The 22,983-nt window shown below is 47.2% G+C and overlaps 2 protein-coding genes across 4 annotated transcripts in view; both read left to right on the top strand.

The window, feature by feature from the left end:
- LOC101519868 (lactase/phlorizin hydrolase) overlaps window positions 1–22,757 on the top strand; it is a 73,616-nt gene extending 50,859 nt beyond the window's left edge. For all 3 annotated transcript variants that reach the window (XM_058664441.1, XM_058664442.1, XM_058664443.1), the window contains 10 exons: window positions 1,299–2,849; window positions 7,024–7,292; window positions 8,668–8,958; window positions 9,490–9,688; window positions 11,317–11,519; window positions 12,205–12,314; window positions 17,478–17,612; window positions 20,386–20,609; window positions 21,626–21,856; window positions 22,509–22,757. In XM_058664441.1, the coding sequence (XP_058520424.1) occupies window positions 1,299–2,849; window positions 7,024–7,292; window positions 8,668–8,958; window positions 9,490–9,688; window positions 11,317–11,519; window positions 12,205–12,314; window positions 17,478–17,612; window positions 20,386–20,609; window positions 21,626–21,856; window positions 22,509–22,729 (3,434 nt within the window). In that variant the 3' untranslated portion in view covers window positions 22,730–22,757. The remainder of the gene's footprint in view (window positions 1–1,298; window positions 2,850–7,023; window positions 7,293–8,667; window positions 8,959–9,489; window positions 9,689–11,316; window positions 11,520–12,204; window positions 12,315–17,477; window positions 17,613–20,385; window positions 20,610–21,625; window positions 21,857–22,508) is intronic.
- LOC131480360 (FXYD domain-containing ion transport regulator 4-like) lies at window positions 5,648–6,113 on the top strand. Its single transcript, XM_058664448.1, has one exon. The coding sequence runs from the start codon at window positions 5,769–5,771 to the stop codon at window positions 6,027–6,029; it is 261 nt and encodes an 86-aa protein (XP_058520431.1). The 5' UTR covers window positions 5,648–5,768; the 3' UTR covers window positions 6,030–6,113.
- Window positions 22,758–22,983: the final 226 nt, after the last annotated feature.

Here is a 22,983-nt window from a genome sequence, read left to right as displayed (position 1 = left end):
ATATAGGGAACTTAGTCTATAAAATTGAAATATGATACAGACATTAAAATGTGGTGTGGAATTTCTTTGTATGGTTCTCCAACAGGAAATATGCTTTACTGCTCTAGCCACACACATATCGTTTAGCAAAATATAAAGTCTGTACTCCATGTTCTTCATGTTAATATATGCTATAGTTCCATTCTTAACTAACGTGCTGGTTCTGTGTCTTTTGCACTCTTCAAGTGAGAAATAGTGGCAAAAAAGTTTTGGCTTACAGATCAATCTTAAACAACTGCTTACCATCTCCCTAGAAAACTGTGGTGAGATTTCAAGGCCTTATACACATTAAGAGAAAATAGTTGGTTAAAGAGATTTGCCTGCCTTCAGCACTATGGTAAGGAATGGAGAACCACCTGTCACCTGTTCCTGAGTTCAGACACACTCTTCATATTCCACCTGCTCTCCTCTCGCTATCAGTTACAATTTTGTGATCTTCATAACCTTGGAATTTCTTTAAAACATTATTTCAGGCAATCCTCAAGACAGTCCTGAGCAGAAATTAAAGGGCATGAATTATCTTTATGGGACAACATAAAAGTGGGTACTGTAAAAGTTTGAGTGGCACACCCATCCATACCAGAAGGGGCCCAAAGGCCTTTCTGTTTCTGGCTCAGTTCTTCACTTTACTCATTAAGCTGTGATTCATCTTTGTATCCCCAGAGCCTTGCATGACAATGGAAAAAAGTAGGTGCTTAGCAACTTATTTATTGAATGAGTGAGCAACCTTACCTACCTCTTATGCAGTCAGCATATTTTTTAATAGGTTGTGTAGTCTTGAAAAAAATCAAGACCGATTCATTTCTTGGCTCTACTTCTGGAGTTCAATCTTTGCCAGATGCCAAGTTGGAGTCCACAGTCTGCATTGTTACTTTAGCTCTGGTTCTGGCTTTATTCACTAAACCGTTGAGTGACAAATCAGAGGTGAAACAGATTTTAGGACAGATTTGCTCAATATGGACAATGAAAAGAAAACTCAAATTATTAAGAAATGGGGTGATTTTTATACTCTATATGAAACCAAGGCATGAGAAAGGAGCACATTCTCTCTAGTACTTCTCTTATGACAAGGGTGCTCCTTTGGGTTCAGATATATGGTCCTAGAAGTAAAATGATGTGCTACGGGAGGCTTGAAGATTTCTCCCTTGTTCTGAGAGGGAAAAGGGTTGGATGTGGGCTCAGCCAAGTCGTCCCACTACTTTCATATGGAAAGGAAAACTGTAAAAGCAGCAGCAGTAACAGAAACTTTACTCTCTCAGCTATCAAGCAGGACTCAGTGGACGTTCGTTCTTACATCGCTCCTTCCCTCATTGATGGCTTTGAAGGCCCTGCCGGCTACAGCCAGAGATTCGGGCTGTACCATGTCAACTTCAGCGACACCAGCAAGCCCAGGACACCCAGGAAATCAGCCTTCTTTTACACAAGCATCATTGAAAAGAATGGTTTCCTCACCAAGGCAGTAAAGCAGCCGCTGCCACTGAGTTTAGTGCGCCTGCCTCCCAGAACCAGAGCCTCCTCTCTGCCATCAGAGGTGCCCTCCCAGGCAAAAGTGGTTTGGGAGAAGTTCTCCAACCAAACCAAGTTTGAAAGAGACTTCTTCTATCATGGCACTTTCCGGGATGACTTCCTCTGGGGCGTGTCCTCTTCAGCCTATCAGATTGAGGGAGCTTGGGATGCTGATGGCAAAGGCCCCAGCATCTGGGATAACTTTACTCACACACCAGGGAGCGGCGTGGCAGAAGATGCCACTGGGGACATTGCCTGCGACAGCTACAACCAGCTGGATGCTGACCTGAACGTGCTTCGAGCTTTGAGGGTGCAGACCTACCGCTTCTCTCTGTCCTGGCCTCGGATTTTCCCAACTGGGACAAACAGTTCTATCAACAGTCGTGGTGTTGATTATTATAACAGGCTGATTGATGGCTTGCTGGCGAGCAACATCGTCCCCATGGTGACCCTGTTTCACTGGGACCTGCCTCAGGCCCTGCAGGATATAGGAGGCTGGGAGAACGCTTCCCTGATTGAGTTGTTTGACAGCTATGCAGACTTTTGTTTCCGGACCTTTGGTGACAGAGTCAAGTTCTGGATCACCTTTAATGAGCCCACCTACTATGCATGGTGGAGTTATGGCACAGGGGAATTTCCCCCAGGGGTAAGTGATCCAGGCTGGGCACCTTACAGGATCAGCCATGCCCTCATCAAAGCTCATGCTAGAGTCTATCACACGTATGATGAGAAATACAGGCAGAGCCAGAACGGGGTCATCTCTTTGAGTCTTGTTGGAGAATGGGCAGAGCCCAAGTCACCAGATGTCCCGAGAGATGTGGAAGCTACTGACCGCAAGATGCAGTTCACCCTGGGCTGGTATGCGCACCCTATTTTTAAAACTGGAGACTATCCTGATGCCATGAAGTGGAAAGTAGGGAACAGGAGTGAACTCCAGCACTTAGCCACGTCTCGCCTGCCAAGCTTCACTGAGGAAGAGAAGAACTACATCAGGGGTACAGCTGACGTCTTCTTCCTCAATACCTACTCCTCCAAAATTGTACAGCACAGCACACCTGCACTCAACCCACCCTCCTACCAAACCGATCAGGAGTTGAGCGAAGAGGAAGATACCTCATGGCCTACCACAGCCATGACCAGAGCTGCAGCCTTTGGAATGCGTAGACTGCTGAATTGGATCAAGGAAGAGTATGGTGACATCCCCATTTATATCACTGAAAATGGGGCAGGGCTGTCAGATCCAGCTCTAGAGGATATTGAGAGGATATTTTACTACAAAACCTACATCAATGAAGCTTTGAAAGGTAAGTGAAATTTTGATCTTCCTTACAAATTACTCCATCAGTCCGTATGTGATTTGTCTGAAATGTTTTATAAGGTGTTTTACAAACCATTGAATAATCTATATCTTAGCTCACTCCATAGCTCTTCTTTTATTTAAATTTGTTTATTTAAAATTCGAGTTACACAATATGAGAGGAAGAAATAGTGATAAGGTGATTTTCCATCAGCTGGTTCATCCCTCAAGTACTACAACAGCCAAAGCTGGGGCAATCCAAAGCCAGGAGTCAGGAGTTTCTGTGACTTCCATATGGGTTCAGGTGCTTGAGACCTCTTCTGCTAGTTTTCCAAGCCATTAACTGGGGACTAGACTAAGTGGAGCTGCCAGGACTCGTATAAAATGCATAGTTGGCATCACAGATAGTAGCTTTACCCTCCTCACTTCAATGCTGGCCTATTCATTAACTCTTTGTTTGCCTTGAGACTTTACCTTTTGGGAAGCTTTTTTTTTTTTCTTCTTTTTTTAGGTTGCGAATACATGAGGAAAATCTGAATGAGGACTTTATTGTTAGCCCTGCTTAACCTCCTCCTTCTTCTTGGTTTCCTTCCTTCCTTTATTTATTAATTTTTTATAATTTATTCATTAATTACATTGTATTATGTGACACAGTTTCATAGGTACTGGGATTCTCTCCCCCTTACCCCAAACCCTCCCCCCATGGTGGATTCCTCCATCTTGATGCATAACCACAGCTTAAGTTCCATTGGGATTCCCTCATTGCAAGCATATACGATACCTAGAGTCCAGCATCCTATTGTCCAGTCAAGTTCAACGGCCTCTTAGGGAGGCCCTCTCTGGTCTGAAGGCAGAGCCAGCAGAGTGTCCTCCCGATCAATTAGAAGCTCCAACATACCATCAGCAACAATCCAGGTACGATGAGGCTGGTGCCGAGTCCACTGATTGACATAGTCCATCATAGAGTCTCCCCTTGTCCAGTATTTCGCTTCCAACATACAGCTGAGGTGGTTGATGATCTACTCCGTCTTCCATCTTCTCTTGGTTAATGTTCTGATTCCTCCATTTTGATTGAGGGGATCCCCAAAGAAACTTTGAGGTGTTCCCGGACCAGGTTCCTACATATACTAGCAAGCACAGTGCCCGCCACATTCCATCACCCCTATCAGCTGGTGGTTGCAACTGCTGGGTTGATTCTATTCTCAGCTCTGACCTCCACTGGAACCAATGAGTATTGCAGTCCATCCTGGTTCAGCCCTCACCTAAACCAGTGGGAGGTGTGCTGGTTGGGTGCTGCGTTCCTAACAGGCACAGGCAGCCTCGCCTTGGCATTTTATGTTGTGTACTGTTTGTATCACAACCGAACCTGGCCAGACCCCCACCCAGCTCCAGCGCTCATACTTGCCAGTGGATGACGCAGGCTGACTCAGCCTGGTCCACCCCCAACCCGAGCCAAATGTATGCAAGTGGGACACTTTCCATAGCCTCTTCTGGGCTGTTTACCTCCATGCTTCCTGTGCTTATTTGTAGGGTCAGTGTCCTGTCAGAGAAACTGTTCAGGTTCCTCCATCAGACCCCATCCTGGTGTCAGGTTTCGCACATACCAGCAGGTCCATGGGCCAGCACCTCTCATTTCGTCTCTTGCCCCAGCAGGAGCAGCGGCCTTTCTTAACTGGTCTTCAACCCATTCTGGTTCCTGCTGTTGGAAATTTCAGCCCAGCCACGGCTTGTCCATACCATATAGCTCATATATGGCTCAGTTGGGGTTGAAACCTAGCCAAGTCTGTCCCACATCTACCCTGGTCCTCCAGAACACCAAACCGTGCTGCAGTCTAACCTGGCACGGTGCGTCTTGTCCCAGTCCACACTTGTGTCAAGGGAAACTACAACTGTGACCCGACCAGAACTCAGCCCCCTTCCAGCTCCTGCACCCCTTAGTGGGAAACTCCACCCAGCCAGGGCCTCCCCCAAGCTCCCCAACCAGGCCTTTTCCCAGCCAGTGTTAATTAAGTATGCCAGTGGTTGCTCTGGGTCAGCTCAGCACACCCCATAGACTGTCATGCCTCCTGCCTTGTCTCCGCCAGCCCTCCTAAGCAAGCCAGAATTCCCACGGGGTTTGGCCCACACATCCCCGACACATTCTACCCCCGGGTATGGTTCTCGAATGCCAGTCAATGTCATGGTCCTGCCTACTGTGACCCCTCTGCTGATCCCTCATCCTATTAGGCAATGGGGACATCCTGCTGGACAAGCCCGGAATTTTGGCTTTTGAATGAACTGGTGTACGGTAATCTGCATTATAAAGTGATTACAGGTTCTTCAGAGGAAGATTCACTGCCATTGAGAATCTTTAGGACTGATACACATCCCCAGAGCACTGTGGGTTCAGCATGGAGCTACTCAAGCAGCATATCAAAGAACCAAAATTCCAGAACTCCCTGGCCAAGCGGCCAGCAGACGGAACCTGGCGCCAAATGGCGCACTGGCCGCCCGGGAGCCGCTCACCACATGTACATACGTGGTAGCAGGCGTATTCCAGGCTTGAGACGCGGCCATCCCGAGGCCCCCAGGCAGCCAGGCGGCTGCCCGGAGGTTGAATTCCTCAGGCAGGAAACTTTAAAATAAAGCAATGGTCGTCTTGAAATGCTGATGGCGAATGTGCCAGTATTTGGGTTAACTTTACACACCAGGGAATGGTGTGGGAGACAATGCCGCTGGGAATATCCCCTTGACAGCTATAACCACCTGGATGTTGACCTGAATGCGCTTCAAGCTTTAAGGGTGAAAGTATATTAGTAGGTCATCCATTGCCCCAAGCAGCCTCTGTGGCTCAGCTTTCGCTCCAGTTGCTCCGGCTGCAGGCGCTGCCACCTCCTGCGGAGAGTGTGAAGCCGCAGACCCCAGCCCCCACCCTGCAAGCCCAGGCATGGAACGAGGGATCTGGGCCCTTCTCCTGGCACTATCAAGCCTGCCTGCCTTGGAAGCCAATGACCTGCAGGATGAGGACAGTCCATTTCACTATGACTGGGAAAGCCTGCAGTTGGGCGGGATGATCATCGTGGGGCTCCTGTGCATCCTTGGCTTAGCCTTGGCCCTGAGTGGCAAGTGCAAGCGCAAAAGCAGTAACAGCCCCTTACCTGAGAAAGCCAAGCCACTCATTACTCCAGGTTCCGCCCAAAACTGCTGACCACAGACTGCACCCCGGATGCCACAGAAGAAGACCGCGCTGGAGGCCTCTTTCTCCTCTGGCACCTTTTGACAATAAGGCTGCAAAGAGTTTCTTTGTGCATTAAACCGATGTCGCCCCTCAAAAAAAAAAAAAAAGAAAGTATATTAGTAGAGATTACAAATGCACAATGCAAAATTCCACAGACCATTTTAGTTGTCTGCTCACTTGTTTTTAAATTTATTTATTTTAACGTCAGACTTACACAGAGAGGAGAGAGAGAAAGAAAGGAGAGAGAGAAAAGGAGGGGGAGAAAAAAGGAGGAGCAAGAGTAAAGGTGGGGGAGAGAGAGAAAATCTTACAGTTGCTAGTTCACATCTGGAATGACTGCAATGGCGTTGTTGGACAACAGTAAAGCCAAAAGCAAGGAGCTTCTTCTGGGTCTCCCACGTTAGTGGCAGGAGTCCAAGCACTTGTGCCATCTTGTGTATCTTTACATAGGTTATTAGCAGGGAACTGAATCACAAGTGGAGCATCCCTACCTGGAACCAGTGGCCATATGGGATTCTGGCATTGGAGGTGACCGTTTTACTTGTTATACCACAATGCTGGTCCTATCCACATATTCTTAAAATACTACAGTGTAACATGTGCTAGTCTAGCAGTGGGTATAAAATGTAGACTTTTTTGCCCTCATGGAACTCATATTCTACAATAAGAAACTCTTCTCTAATTTATGCCTCTGTGCTTAATCTCTCAAACAAGCTTGGGCTCTTGAATCTGAAACATGTCTCCTCGGTGTGGGCTTGCTGTGGGCTCATCAGAGAGGGCAAAGAGTTAGTTACCAGAAATGATGCTCCAGTCCTCTTACAGCACAGGTCACTTAGTGTGCAAGTTGATGGTTTAGAAGCATTGCTTTGGGTGGAGGAACTAGCACATTGCTGGGCTTCTTGCGCTTCTTGGGCTTCTTGCCTGCTGGGGTAATGCTCTCCTCTTCTCCCTGGAATGTTCTCAGCCTACAGGCTCGATGGGGTCAACCTTCAAGGCTACTCTGCCTGGTCTCTGATGGACAACTTTGAGTGGCTCCGAGGCTACACGGTCAAGTTTGGCCTGTATCATGTTGACTTTGAGAATGAGAACAGGCCTCGCACAGCAAGAATCTCAGCCACGTACTACACAGAACTCATTACCAACAATGGCATGCCGCTGCCCAGTGAGGATGAGTTTGTGTATGGACAGTTTCCTGAGGGCTTCGTCTGGAGTGCAGCTACTGCTGCGTATCAGGTGAGGAGTTCAGGGGGTGCACGCCACTTACTGCATAGCTACTGTGTCTCAGGCTCCGGGATTGCTGCTGCAATGGCACAGACAAGAGCAGGGATTTCAGAAACTCTTGGAAGGTGTTGTCTGGCATTCCTGTTCCTGAACAGTTTGGCTTCTTCATAGCTTCAAATTTGGTCCAACCAGCAGAGTTAGACAGGCTGCCATAAGAGGTGATGTAGGGTCTGTTAGAATAAGTAAAGCCTGGGCAAGACATGAGGGCAAAGATACGCAAATATTAACAGTCTCCAGTGGACATCTTGATTTCCAAGCAAGGAATTTCTTTATATTGGTTCTAGTTGTGGGCCTGGACTGTTTCTGATACAACTTTGGACTTGTACAACTTCTCTGAATTCTGGATCCTTTTGGTTGCGAATAACATTGGAAGCCAAAATTGAAGTGTGCTAGCTAAGTGTGCTTCCTGAACATATGGTGTCATTATTTTTAACTCTCTCAAGGGGAAGATCTAGGAAATTCACTGCATGTACACAAATACACACACATGTACACACATATTCATGTATGTATTTTAACACCCACCAGTATATCAATGAACATTAAAAACCACACAATCACACCAATACATCCTATTCCAGACCAATTCCACAGGGTTAATGCTAGCCTTCCTATTTTCCACATTTGTATCTCCTTTCTCCAAATGTTGATAAATATGGGTGCTAATGTCCTCACAAATGTCAGTTGTTTCTCACTCAATTGCATTTGAGCATGATTGTGGGTCAGAGCAAGGACATTGCATTATGTGACACAGTTTCATAGGCTCTGGGATTCCCCCAACCCCTCCCCATACCCCCTCTAGGGTGGATTCCTGCACCTTGTTGCTGTATTACAATTCAGATTCAATCAAGATTCTTTCATTGCAAGCATATACCAAGCATAGGGTCCAGCATCTTATTGTCCAGTTAAATTCAACAGTTTCTTGTGGAGACCATCTCTGGTCTGAAGGCAGAGCTGGCAGAATAGCATCCTGATCAATTTAAAGCCACAACATAACATAAACGACAATTTACAACATTATGTAATTAATTGACATGGTATTGAGTAACTTGGTGAGCACCAACTATACACCAGACACTGTAGCATGTATCACTGGGACACAAGGTTGAAAGACAGTAAACCTATGTATGCACAAATGTGAAATGCAGTATAATGGAGTTATAGGTGTGTAGAAATCTGGGGAGTTCAGAAAGAGAAGAGTGACCAGAAAGGGCTCTCGAGGTGGTAAGGTTGGGAAATATCCTGACTTGGTCCTCACTCACAGAGAAAAGGGACTCTCTGAAGACTTGATTGAGAATTTAATTTAACCATGTCTTGTCATCTTAAGGTCGAAGGTGCATGGAGAGCAGATGGCAAAGGTCTTAGTATTTGGGACACATTTAGTCACACACCATTGAAGATTCAGAATGATGACATCGCAGATGTGGCCTGTAACAGTTACCACAAGATCACTGAGGACGTGGTCGCCCTGCAGAACCTGGCCGTATCCCACTACCGCTTTTCCATCTCCTGGTCCCGCATCCTGCCTGATGGAACGACCAACTACATCAATGAAGCAGGCCTGAACTACTATGTGCGGCTCATTGATGCACTGCTGGCTGCCAACATCCAGCCCCAGGTGAGGGTGGGCGCTGGCCAGGCCTCAGGGAAGTCCACAGGCTGTGGGGCTGAGGAGCACATTTACTCTGAAAGCCAAATGCTGCTCTCACACTTAATCATTAAAATTCTGAGCATGCCCCACATCAGGGACCTGGGATGGATGGAAGACTGGGTGGGGCTTCTCCCTTTATCTCCCCCTTTACCCCAGGTACAGGAAAAACACAATGTGGAAATAATAGTCTTACCGACTTTCCTATAGCCCTTGAACCTTTTTGCCTTTGTTAACTGTGTAAAGATTGTCAAAACTAAAGATAAAAATTTTTTAAAAGTTTTTATGCTGTGGGATTAAATAAACATAATAGTTTTATTCCCCATCCTGACCAGTTCCCTTCCTTTGAAGTAACTTATCCTGCCTCTCATTGTTCCACCCCAAGAGGAAAAAAAAAAGTCTTTGAATTTTTGTCTTATAAACCATTCTCAGTTTTGGCAGAAGATGTTTGTGCTTTCCATGAAGGCACAGTGGATAACTGCAAATCTGACCTTTTCACAGGTGACCCTGTATCACTGGGACCTGCCCCAGGCGCTCCAGGATGTTGGAGGCTGGGAGAATGAGACCATTGTGCAGCGGTTCAGGGAGTATGCCAACGTGCTGTTCCAGAGGCTGGGAGACAAGGTGAAGTTTTGGATCACGCTCAATGAACCCTTTGTCATTGCATACCATGGCTTTAATAATGGAGTATATGCCCCAGGTAAGGTCTCAGTCCTGACTACTTAGTGCTTTGCATCTTACAGACATGAAAGTTAGGTGGCAATGGAGGGGCAGGCCAAGAAAGCCCCCTGGAAGAACCTCAGACAGCCTGCCTCTTGCTCAGGGTTTGGATGTTCCTCTTTGACACGTTTGCTAAACATGGATTTCACCTCTCAGTGCCTCAAGAGGTCTTCATTTCTTTGCTATGTGATTCTGACTTGCTTCAGAAGTCCTCTGAGATGTGTGAGATCAGGAAAGTGACTGAACCCATGTAGGAAAGGACAATTGGTCGAGCTGTGTGAGTTTACATTCTGTGTTCTTAATTCCAAAAATCCCAAAGGTAACAGTAATTGATTTAGCTGAACTGAGCCCATTGAGTAACCATGAAGCCTGACGTCCCAACATGACGCTGCACATCCCCTGTGTGCCAGGTGGCAAAGGTGCAGTGTTGCACTAAGGCCTGTTGCAGGCAAGGGTGTTAGCCCTTATTGGCATGATAGGTAGTATTACTTTATAAAATACAAAAAAAGTAAATCTAAGGCATATCTAAGGGCTTCTTAAAATTTTTTATTTAAAACAAAAGCACAGTGATTTTTACTTATTCTTGTAAAATTTTATACTAATTTTTTTGACAGGCAGAGACACAGGGAAGTCCCATCTACCAGTTTACCTCCCAAATGTCCACAGTGCCCGGGGAGCTGGAATCTTTCAAACTGGAAGCCCTGAACTCAGTATAGGTCTTTGGTATGGGGGGCAGAGACTCAGCTCTTTTAAACTATTGCTGTTCTCTCTCAGGGTGCTCATTAGCAGAATGCTGGATTTGTGAGCAGAACAGGGAACTCAGATCCAGACACTCACAAGGAATGTGCCATCCTAAGTGACAGTCAAACTGCTAGGCCAAACACCCATCACACCAGACATGCTCTGAATGAAGTGTTGTGAACCTGTCTTTGTCCCTTGGGAGCCATCTGGTTTCCCCTTTCTCTCACTCTCAGCTTTCTGAGAGTAGGTTTGTGTTCAACCAAGTCATTCCTCGGGATCATGAGCAACTGACCAACCTCAGGGAATGTGGCTTATATCATCATTTGATGCATTTCTTATCTGTCTGGGTTGCTGCCTCTGTTACATTCTTTCAACAGATGAGAGGTGACTTCCCTTACAGCCTTTGCTCTCCTAGATTCTCAGTGTCAGGTGCTTCAGCTAGCGTCAGCTTTATTCTCCAACCTCAATTCTCACAGTGGGTGGCCAACCAGCAGTTCTAGGATCTAACTCCTGTGGTACATTATGCAGGTATTTTTTCTGAGATATATATATATATATATATATATATAATCATCCTTGTGTATAAGGGAACAACAATCCAACTCTATCACCTGGCTTCTATTGCAGGCACATACACTGTATTTCATTTTCTTCTTACACACAGTCTCTGTGGCCATTTCACTGAGGAAGACACTGCAAGGCTGTGTCTTACAGCCAGTAGTAAGACCAGTAGGATTTCAGTTCCACTCTTGCTCAAACCAAAACCTGAACTCATTCTCCCATGCAGTCAGGGCACATCTGTCGATTGGGAGCTGTAGCACTCAACCCCTCATCCATTCTGTGTTGATATCATCTACATGTTTCCAGGGTTCTCCTCAAGCCCTGGCACTGCCCCCTATATTGTTGGCCACAACTTGATAAAGGCTCATGCTGAGGCCTGGCATCTGTACAATAACATGTACCGTGCGAGCCAAGGAGGTGTGATTTCCATCACCATCAACAGTGACTGGGCTGAGCCCAGAGACCCAGCCAATCAAGAGGACGTGGAGGCAGCCACGAGATACGTTCAGGTCTGTTTTCCTTTGAGCACATTTTGAGTTTTGTCCATTCTTCCACTCCTTTCAGGGTCTAATGCAAATAGAATTAGTTTGGGAATCAAATATTTAAGATTCTGTGATTTTTGTGAGCTGGGTGAATTCACATTCCTATGGTGTTTTTTTCCTGTGAAAGAGATGCTGTAGTCACATCACGATATCACTGAAGTATCATAGTGGGCTTGGGAAGCCAGGAAATAATTGCAGTTCAGGCATTTCCTGAAAATTCTAGTTGCTCCCTATACCGTGATGAGGAAGGACCCATATTGTTACTTTAGCTGCTCTAGGTTAAAAGAGCAACTCAGGGGGCCAGAAGCTTCCAGTCTGTTCCTCTGCATCTCAGGTTCTTTCTGACAGAGGCCCAGGAAGACGGCAGTGCAGGGCCAGTATCCAGTCTTCTCACCTCCAGCTGTAACCATAGAGACCAGGACAGGGCCCTCAGTGAGATGGCAGCTTTACAGGCAGACCTGGGTGGTAAGACCTGCTGGTACCTCGGCTGCAGCCTACACAGGGCCACAGAGGAGAGGCAAGATCATGTTCCCAAGTAGGAGAGCAAGGCAGGAGGTTGTGAGAGCAGCAGCTCATGAACTGGGCCATCACTGTCCCCTGGTGGCTTTGTTGGGATGCCATGGCTGACTGTCCCCCAATCCTTACCTTGCAGTTCATGGCTGGTTGGTTTTCAAATCCGATTTTCAAGAATGGAGACTACCCCGAAGTGATGAAGACACGGATTCTAGAAAGGAGCTTGGCTGCAGGCCTTACTGAGTCTCGGTAAGGTGCCAGTACCAAACAGGGCATGTGTGGTTGTTGGTCAGAGGTGTGTGTGTCTTTGTGTGCTGGAAGGTAAACAGGGTCACATATGTGGAGGGCTGTATCCAGCGCCCAGCTCTCCTGTGTGCCTGACAACAGGCAGCTGCTGACTGTTACCTTGCTGCAGTACAGCCAGGACATTGGTTTTGAGAGCACCCACCACTCCAAGCATGATTTCCCCAGCCCATGCTTGGCAGTTTCATCCCTCATTGGGGAATCCAAAGAGCCTCCACGGAGTGCCGGAAATGTGTTTCTGATCACTCAGCAGTAGGGGGCAATGGTGTGCACCAGGACACACCCCCCCCCACCCCCCACCCCCCCATCCTGACTCACCAGGCCTTCCTATGCAGGAAGAGATGAGAACATCCACAGCTCACGTTTGTGAGTATTTGTTGTATTCTCATGTAAGGATGAGTAAGCTTGGGGCTTGAGTACCTGCCCTAGTCAGAGATGAAGCTGGGATTTGAAGCTAGGCTGTCTGCCTCCAGGGCCCACACTCTGGTTTGTGTATCACCTAGCTGTTATTCAACATGTTTTTTGGGGGAAAGGGTCCAAGTGCAGACAATAGTCCTGGTTTGTGGGAACATCCTTGGCCCCAAAAGTATCCTATATGAGCATGTTTTAGTGCTGAAGGAAATCAGAAGATATGGATTTCTGATGAAATCATTGAATGTATGAATTCCTAGACATGAGGATTGAAAACCCAGATCCCTACCTTAAACTCCCATCCTGATGCAGTTAAGGCAAATCCAGCTGAGAACAAGATGTGCTGGTTCTGGTTTTAGCTTGCTGGTGAGTAGATAGCTCCACATCCCTCTGCTGAGTACCCACTGTGTACCAGGACAGAGCCAAACCCAAGTCTGGCTCCTTCAGGTTGTGGACAGATGCACAGGGAGGCTAATGCTGCACAGGGAGGATAATGCTCCTCAGAATTCAATCCCCAGTTCATCAGAGTGGGATCAGGGGGTGCTGGGCAGACCAGGAGTCCTCACGGACAGAGCAGATCATCAGGTGAGCTGAGACTTAACCATAAAGAGAACTGGAGTTCATTTCATCCAAGGTGTGAACAGGCGTGCAGCCTGGAGGGAACAGTAAGGGGCACATGTTCAGCCTAATGTGGGACAAGCTGCCCAACACCTGAGAACCAGCTGGGCACCAGAGGGCCTTTGAGCCACAGGCCCTGAGGGCCACTGCTGGCCCCCCCACGGAGTAGGGAGCATATGAGCACAGTGGTTTTCTTCCCTTCCAGCTTTTCAGAAACCCCGGAAGAGAGTTAATGGCAACAGAAAGTTCTGATGGAGGTGTGGGAGGCCTAAACTTGGCAGCTTGGTGGTCCTTTCTTCTTTTTTTTTTCCATATTATGGTTTTGTAGAATCAGAGATTCCTTCCTGCATCTTCCCTGCCTCCCTCCCTATTCTCCCCACTACAACTTCCCTCCATATTAATACAATAGTATAATGCTTACACAACAGTCACAAGTCCAACATTCTGTGATTTAAGTGTAATATGGCATTATAGCTATAGTCAATAGTAGAAAATCTAGTATCATTTTGTCACGAGATCTTTGTTTCATTGGGAGTCCCCTGTTGATTTGAGAACTTTTTTAAATATTGAATTTAAGAAGCCTCAGTGGTCTAATGGATAAGGCATTGGCCTCCTAAATGTTGAATTTATTTTATGATTGATATTTACTTACTTGAGAAGGAGTATGTCCACATGGAGTATTGATTAGAGTGGGAATGGTTGAGGTATGGGGGAAAGTGGGTGAGGCAATTGCTTGTGATTTTTTTTCTCCTGTGTCTGGGGGTAAGAGGAAGAGAAGGGAAGAGGACTGCTCCAAGCAGCCTAACTGCATCAGTACCCTGGATTGGGTACTGATGGGCTGGCCACTCAATATCATCCTCAGGTCTCTGATGTGGAACATGCTTGAGGGTACTGCTTAAGTGGTTTTAATAGTCCTGAGATGCTGTTGATTTCGTGGATCAAGGGTTGAGGAAATCCTTCCAAGGTCCATTGGCTGACATATTCCATCTTAAAGTCTCCACTCGCCCAAATACTCACTGTTGAAACTTGACCTGGAGAGTTGTCCAATTTGTTCTGCCATCCATGGTAGTAGATGTTCTCTGCAGACCTCAATGATCTGTCATATGCCCTATGTGCATCTGGGCAAGCCATGCACTACCCAGGCTTCAGCAACCAAGGAGGACCATTTCTGACTTTATGGTCAGACAACAGATCCTGTGATTGTCCCCATGGTTGGAGTTTTGAGTCCAGTGGTGCAATTTGAGGTGGGGGGACTCCCAAATAAACCTCACTAGAGGTGATCCCAGCCTGACTCCTATATGTATCATCCAGTGTGAGGTCTGGCCCAACCTGTGATTCACTTCAGTCTACAGACACACACTTGTGGTTACAGTTGTTTGGTCAGTTCTGTCCCCAGCTCTAACTCATACAAACCAATGGATGCTGTAGCCCAGCCTAACCCTGCCCATCACACTTGGCACTCACACACATTAGGGGGAACTGCAGCCTAGTTGGAGCAACCCCCATAAACTCTCACCGGGCCTGCCCCCAGCCCTGGTTCCTACACATGGTGCTACATGCAGCAAACTGGTCCAGTCTATCCTGTAACCCATTTGGCTCTTATACACATCAACAGATTCTACAGTGTAGTTCAGCCTGAGTGACCCCACTACCCAGCCCACATTCATATTGGTGGGTGCTACTGCTGTCCGGCCAGGCAAGCCTCCAGCTCTGGTTCTCAAGCTCACCAGTGGGAGCTGCAGCCCATCAGAGGGGTCACCACAGTTTCCCTAACAGGCCCACACTCAGCCAAAGATCTTGTACTTTCCAGGTGGTACTGCAGTCTAGCCTGACAGAGCTTGAAGCTGATGCTGCAGCAAAATCCAATCAGCCTGCACTTACTCTGGCTCATGCATACACCAATGAATATGTTTGCTTAGTCCAACCTGGCTCTCCCCCAACATAGTTCACATGCAGGCCAACAGGTTTTGTAGCCTTGCCCAGCCTGGTCCGCCCTAAGTCCCAGCTCCGACACTCAGCAGCAGGAACATTGGCCCAACAGGGAGCCACCGCAGTCGCTCTACCAGGCTCAGCCCCCTTCCCTGAGGATTTCATGTGTTAATGGGGGCTGCGGACCATTCTGGCATACTCTTATCTCACCTTGGCATTTGCCACTGGGTTCTTAGCCCAGCCTGACATGGCCCACCTCCTGTCATGGAAAGTACAGTGGCCTTCCCCAACCAGCCCATACCCCTTCTGGCTCTTAGTGTTGGATTCTGCAGCCCAGCTGTGTCTGGTCCACCCCTAAACCCAGCTCTTGCTAGGTTCAGTGGGTGCAGAGACCTAGGTCAGCCTGTCCTACACACACTCTGGCTCTTGCAAGCACCAGCAGGTGCTGGAGCATAGTGCAGTCTGGCACACCCCAGATCCAGTCTACACCCATGCCAAGGGATACTGCAGCCATGTCCAGCCCAGTTTGCTGCCTCCATTCTGGCTCTGGTGCTCACCACTAGGAAGCACAAACAGCTGGAGCGTCCCCTTAAATCCCCTACTAGGCCAATTCCTAGCCACAGATCTTGTGTGTGCAGTTGATTGCTCTGACTCAGCTCATCTTAGCCCATCCCACCTCTTGGAGTTTGCCATTGGATACTGCAGCCTGACCTGGCCCAGCCCACTTGCAGTCCCAACTCTCATTGGTGGGTACTGCAGCTTAACCCTGCCCAGCCTGCCCCCATCCCTGGCTTTCATGCAAACAGATAGGTATTTGCTTAGCCCAGCTTGGCCAATAATCCATCCTGGCTCCTGCACATGCCAGTATGCTAATGTTTGGTTTGGCCCTTTCCAGTTCGCTCCTCTCTCCTCCAAGAGCCAACCCACACACCTGCCAACAAGTGGATCAACCTTGCCTAGGCTGACCAAAACCCAGCCCTGACCCACATGCTCACCAGCAAGAGCTACAGTTCACCAGGAGAGTTCTACAAGTTCCCCTACCAGGCGCACTCCCAGACCCAGATGCCATGCATGCCAGCAGATGCTAGGCCCTTATCTGGCATTGTCTGCCCCCACAGTCTTAGCCTTTGTATGTGCTAGTGGATGTTGTGGCCTGGCCCATCCCACATCCAATTCTTCTTTTTTTCCTTTGATTTCATTTCTAATTTTATGGTACAATTCCATAGTGTCTGGGATTTCTCTACTCCCTCCCCAGTAGAGCTCTGATCATTGTTGTGGTATCTGTTTGCTACAGCATTATTCTGTTCTCTCTACTGTCTCCCCATGTCCACAGGTCTCCAAAATCTCTCTGCTGTCAGCCTGTCCTCTCCTATTTCCCAGGATCATGCCTTCTCTGCTTCTCCTTGACTAATCCTACTCCATCAATTTTAACATGTCCTCACCCTATTCTGACACCTTGCTCTCCTAAAAGTTAAGCTTGGTGGTTCCTGTTAACATCTACACCAGAAGCACCAGAGACTACTGTCCACACATGTGCCTCATGGGACATGCCAGAAGTGTATGATAGGCAAGATTTAGAAAAAAAAAAAAAAAAAACCTCCTCATTTAGAGTTCATGGGCATACTCCACCCACACATTAAGAAAACAAAGCTCAGGAAAATCTTGAGAGCACAGCATCCAAGCATCAGACACTCAATTTGCAAACACTTCCCTTATTAGGAAGGGTGGACTGTGGAGAGAAGGAAGCCCAAATCACCCCCAGCACCAGAGGGACTTACAAAGGCAAAAACCTGCAATAGAACTCAGAAAATCTCATTACTTTCTGAACATGAAGACGTGTTTGTGGTTTTAAAATACTCCTTAGAGGGTGAATATCAGGATTTTTGTATCTTAGTGTTGGAAGGAACTACAAAGTGTATGTGTTTGGGGAGAGGAGGTTGTCAAAGGTCAACTCTTAGTTTCGTTTTGCAGACAGGAAGTTAGGCTCTAGTCACATCGGTGGACAGAGCCTCAGGTGCACACTGCACTACCTGAAAGGTCCCTCCTCCTTCCTCCCAGGGCCCCCAGTCACTTCCCCACCCTGCCCCTGACATTGTCACCTGAAGCGTTTGATTCTTCCTGAAGCCCCACTTACTGGCTGTTTCTGCCCAGGCTCCCAGAGTTCACAGAGGAAGAGAAGAGGAGGATCAACGGTACCTATGACTTTTTTGGGTTCAATCACTACACCACTGTCCTCGCCTACAACCTTGACTACCCCATCACTCCCTCCTCTGTTGATGCTGACAGGTAAGTCTGCCAATAGAATATTTGGAGCAAACTTTGGAGAGGAGCAGAAGGAAAGTGTCCGTTAGTTCAGTTCTTACACAGAAGCCTGCACAGCCTTACAAAATGGCTTTGAAGATGCTCATCAGCCAATATTCCACCTAGCTGACATTGAGACAATGGTAGGATTTCCCAGTGACTTCCGTTAAGGCAGATGTTCTTGGTTTTTTTAAAATATTTTTAAAAAAACAGCTTTTCTTTGTTGGTTGTCTTTTTTTTTTTAAACCAAATTTCTTAACTCTTGATTTATTATACAAGAAACAAGTGTATTTCTTTTTTGAAAAAAAATCATTTTATTCATTTGAAAGGCAGAATGACACAGAAATATTCCATCTGCTGGTTCATTCCCCAAAGGTTATAATGGCTGGGACTGGGTCAGGCTGAAATCAAAAGCTTGAGATCTCCATCTTGATCTCCCACACAGTTATCAGGTACCTAAGTACTTGGGGAAATCTAATGCTGCTCTCCCAAGCACATTAACAAAGATCTGGATCAGAAGCAAAGCAGGTAGGACTTGAAACAGCACTCTAATCTAGGATGCCAGTGGCTGAATGCTCTGTGTCATCACACAGGCACATTATTTTGATTGTTTTTAAGAGTAACACAGAGAGAGGACACAGAGATAAAGATGTTCTATCTACTAGTTTACTTCCCAGTTGTCCAAGAGTGAGCAAGGCCAAAGCCAAGAGCCTGGAACACAGTCTGTGTCTCCCACAAGGGTGGTAGGATCCAAGCTCCTAGAAGGAGCTGGATCTGTGATATAACGGCTAGGAAACCACCTGGCTTCCATTTGGGAAGCCAGCACCCCAGGCAGTGGCTCTGCCTACTACAGAACAATGCCAAGCCCTCTTTTATCGTTTTTTAACTTCTTAAGCTCCAAGTTTTCAATTCTGTAATTTTATTTATTTATTTGAAAGGCACAGTTATAGAGAAAGCAGGAGAGATACAAAAAGACCTTCCCTTCCACCCACAATTCCTCTCCAAATTGGTCCAATAGCCAAAGCTAGACCAGGTGGAAGGCAGGAACCAGAAACTTCTTCTGGGTCTCTTACATGGGTGGCAGAGACCCACAGCTTAGGCTATCTTGCACTGCTTTCTCAGGTACAGTAGGAGGGAGTGGGATCAGGAGGGAAGGAGCCAAGACAGAAACCAGCTACCAAATGGGATGCGCTGTAGCAAGTGGTTACTTAATTGGCTGTGCTAAAATGTGGGCCCAATTTCTGCAACTATTTCAGCAACGTAACAGTCACTTCAGAGTTATTCTTAGTGATATTTTTGCTCTTCTGGATGTTTAATATAGTCAATGAAGAGACATAATGGGTTAAAAACCTTACTTTTGTTGTTATTGTTGTTGTTTATTTTCTTTCATATTGTTGTTTTTCTATTATACAAATTATATATATATATATATATATATATATATATATATATATATATATATATATATATATATATGTTTGTGATAGAAACACCAGAAAATAGGCAAGGCAAGCGTACGCAACAGTGGTTAAGATGTTGCTCAGTATGCTCTCACTCTGTATTACAGTGTCTGGTTCTAGTCCAAGCTTCTCTGCTTCATATCCAGCCTCCTGCTACTGTATACCCTAGGAGGCAGCAGGAGATGTCCAACACATATGTGCTGCCACCCATGTGTAAGACCTGAACTGATATCAAGGACCATGGTTTGACCTAGTCTATCTGTTGGTGTTGCATGCATTTGGGAAGAGAACCAGTAGATGAAAATTCTCTGTCTGTCTCTACCAATATCTCTTTGCCTTTCAAATAAAATGGAAATCAATAGAATTTTGAAAAAATTCCATGTATGTTCATTTTCTTTTCTCATAAGCATCTTCCCAATAAGTAGCTCTGAGTTCTACCCATGTTCATCCTTTCATTATAAGGCTCTATACCCACATGCGTCACTATACCCTGAAACCAACCCAGTCAGGCTCACTGAGACTGGAGAGGCCCCTGAACACCCCTGTTCTGCATCTTCCCTTCCACACAACACTTGGTGCCTCTCAGTCCTGGACCTCCCTCCCCAGGAACCCCATGTGACCTTACAAAAGCTTCTCATAGTCTCATTGAGTTCAGCTGAGAATGCTCAATCTAGGCACTGATCACACATTTCCTGAGTGATCTGGAGGTAAGAAGCAGCTAAATGGCTGGTCTTAATGGGACCGTGGGACTTGGGATATCACATATTTATACACACCCTGGCCAGCAGGCATTCCTGTGGTGTAAGTGTTTCTTGCTTTGTCTGTTACTGGAGGGAGAGTTCAGTGTCAGGGACACTTAAACACCCCCATCTTTCTGCAGCTGGTCATCACACAAGTGAGGGTCCCACTTGTGGCCTGTGTGGGTGTTCACAGACAGGTGACTCAGGGGAGCTGCTTCTCTGAGGACACAGCACTTGCATCCCCAGGAGGACTGGAGCTGGTGACACTCACAGCCACTCACGTCTAGTGTCAAGTGTCACCTGTGAACAGGGACCACAGTCAAGACCTTCCTCTGTAGGCAGAGAGCTCACAGAACAGAGAGCTTCCAGGGCTTCCTAAACTACAGTAGCACTGAGGAGGGCAACTGGAAGGGAAAAGAGGAGACTCTGAGGCAACTTGGTGCTATGACTCGGAGTCTGGAATGAACTTGAGACTCCTTTGGAGTAAATCCTGTTGTGGGAAAAGGGTGTCTTAGAAATAACAGAGCAAAACCTAATCTTTAGTTTTTGAACTTGAAGGGGAGTTGCCTCCATCGCAGATCGCTCTTGGCCAGAATCTGGCTCCTCCTGGCTGAAGATGACACCTTTTGGCTTCAGAAGGATCCTGAACTGGATAAAGCAGGAGTACAACAACCCTCCAATTTATGTGACAGAGAATGGAGTGTCCCATAGGGAAGACTCAAACCTCAACGACACCAGCAGGATCTACTACCTGCGCAGTTACATCAATGAGGCACTCAAAGGTAGGCCAGCCCAGCCCTTCCTCTACACTCTCCTTTCCCTGTTGGAAACACACACCAGCATCTGCAGGAGGGGAGTGCTCACCCCCACCCACCATAACACATACCCGGTGTTTTCCTTCCTCTAACCCACCGCCTCACACCAGGCAGGTGTTTCCTCCCAGCTGGAATCTCCTGCTGTCCTGGCTCCACCTCAGGTGGATCTGGGCAGAGGTCAGAAGAAATAAGCTGGGTGGTGTTCACATGTAGCTTCTTGTGTTCCCAAGCACAGCTTTCGGGCTCTAGCCCAACACTAGCACCTTGGGATGTGACCCAGGGTAAGCTGACCGAAAGCAGAGCTGAGTACACATTGTGAGCCACACACCAGCAAAGGAAGGGGCTAGAAAACCCTGTTCTGTGAAAATTTTCTCTTTCAAATGCAGGATATTTCCTTTTTGCCTTTCCTTGTTTCAATTCATTTTCTTCGTCCTTCCTTATTCCTGCCTTCCCTTCTTCCTCTTTGCTTCCTTCTTTCTATCCTTCCTTTCATTTTCATTTCTTTCCTATTTTCTTTTATTTCATATCTTCCATTTTGCTTCTCTTTTTCCATTCTTCTTCAGTCCTTCAATACTGAACCTCCATTTGAATCTACCGCATGGTTGGATTTGCAAAGATACAAACCAGGGATCCGGGTCAGAAGCAGAGTAGAGGCTTCGGAACCCAGTGCTGTGATACAAGATGCCAGTGTCACAGGTTGCAGCTCATGGTTCTACAACCCCAATCCCTAGGGCACCATATTTAATGTAGGATGAAGCACTGACACTCTCGTACAGTTGCCAGAATCAAGACACAAAAGGATTAGCTTGGTAAACCTGTGTCCTGACTCACATGCCAGATAAATCGTTTCTAGAAAGATGCTGGTGTCACTGTAATCCAAAAAGGGGTGACAGCTCTCAGCTCTGGGCTGAGCTGACACCGGGGGCCTGGCAGAGGAGACTGTAGAGACAAGGACAGCTCACACCTGGCCTCTGTTTGCGCAGCCGTGCAGGATGGGGTAGACCTTCGAGGATACACAGTGTGGTCTCTGATGGACAACTTCGAGTGGGCCTATGGCTATACAGAAAAGTTTGGTGTGCATTTTGTGAATTACACCGATCCTTCTCTGCCAAGAATCCCCAGAGAGTCGTCCAAGTTATATGCCTCTATAGTCCGGTGCAACGGCTTCCCTGACCCTGCAGAGGGGCCCCACCCTTGTCTCCTGCAGCCAGAAGGTGAGAAGGGGCCGTGGGAGGGACAAAAGGCCAAGGCTGAGGGGCCTGGCCGAGGGCTTCTTTCAGCCTCTCTTCTCCAACTCATTACCTTCCTCGCCAGCGCCTTCAGTCCCTCAACCAGTGTTGAGACACTGCTGGGATGCAACGTGGACACTTGGTCTCGTGTTATGCCCCAAACCTAGAGCCTTGGAGTGGGGACAAGCAAGTCTAGATTCTTCTTCCAGTCACCCCCCTCTCCACTGACTTGCTGTGTGAGCTTAAGGAAAAAACTAGACAGATGCCTCTGGGAAGTGGGAAGGGGCAAACACAAGCACTGGGAAAGTGCACTGAGGGCCTGTAGAGAGAGGGGCCCAACATGGGCTGAGAGGTGGGAAGTGTAAATGACTATGCAGATATTATATTATATTATATTATATTATATTATATTATATTATATTATATTATATTCCAACTGCTTCATGGGCCATTAGAATCAAAAATTCACTCAGAGGCTCTTGGCACATGCCAACAGGGGACAGGCATCGTCACCTCAGCAAGGCCTCACCCCATCTGTGTGAATCTGACCCTGAGAACCCCAAGTGCTCGAGGGGGCTTGAGAGGGGTCCCTGCCTCAGCACTAGAGCACTAACTGCCCTCTGTTGTCCTGTCCTAGACTCCGGCCCCACCGAGAGCCCCAGCACAGAGGATGTGGTCCAGTTCCTGGGGCTGTCACTCATCTCCACGGAAGCAGAGACGGCTTTGTACGTCCTCTTTGCTCTCGTGCTGCTTGGAGTCTGTGGCCTGGCATGTCTGTCATACATGTACTGCAGGAGGTCCAAGAGCAAGAAAGCACAACAGAACCAACAGGAATTGAGCCCTGTGACTACATTCTGAAGTCACGCAGACCTGCTTTCTGTCTCACCACTGTGCCGGCCACAAAACACCTCCATCCTTGTGTTCCCTTGTTAGAGATGACTTGGATCTCAAGGGTTTTGAGTTCTGGTGGAAATGGGAATATCTGCACATTGCCCCAGTACTGGGAGCTCTCTAAGGCCTCTGAGGGACCTGCTGCAGGCCCTTCTGGACATGTGCAGGTACTGAGCTTGTCTGATGGGCTGTGAACCTCCTAATTAAATGAAGTAGGCCTG

This window comes from Ochotona princeps, chromosome 5 (assembly GCF_030435755.1).
Source record: "Ochotona princeps isolate mOchPri1 chromosome 5, mOchPri1.hap1, whole genome shotgun sequence".
NCBI classification, from domain to species: domain Eukaryota; kingdom Metazoa; phylum Chordata; class Mammalia; order Lagomorpha; family Ochotonidae; genus Ochotona; species Ochotona princeps.
Note: the sequence above shows the minus strand (reverse complement) of the source record. Positions and strands in the feature narration are given on the sequence as shown.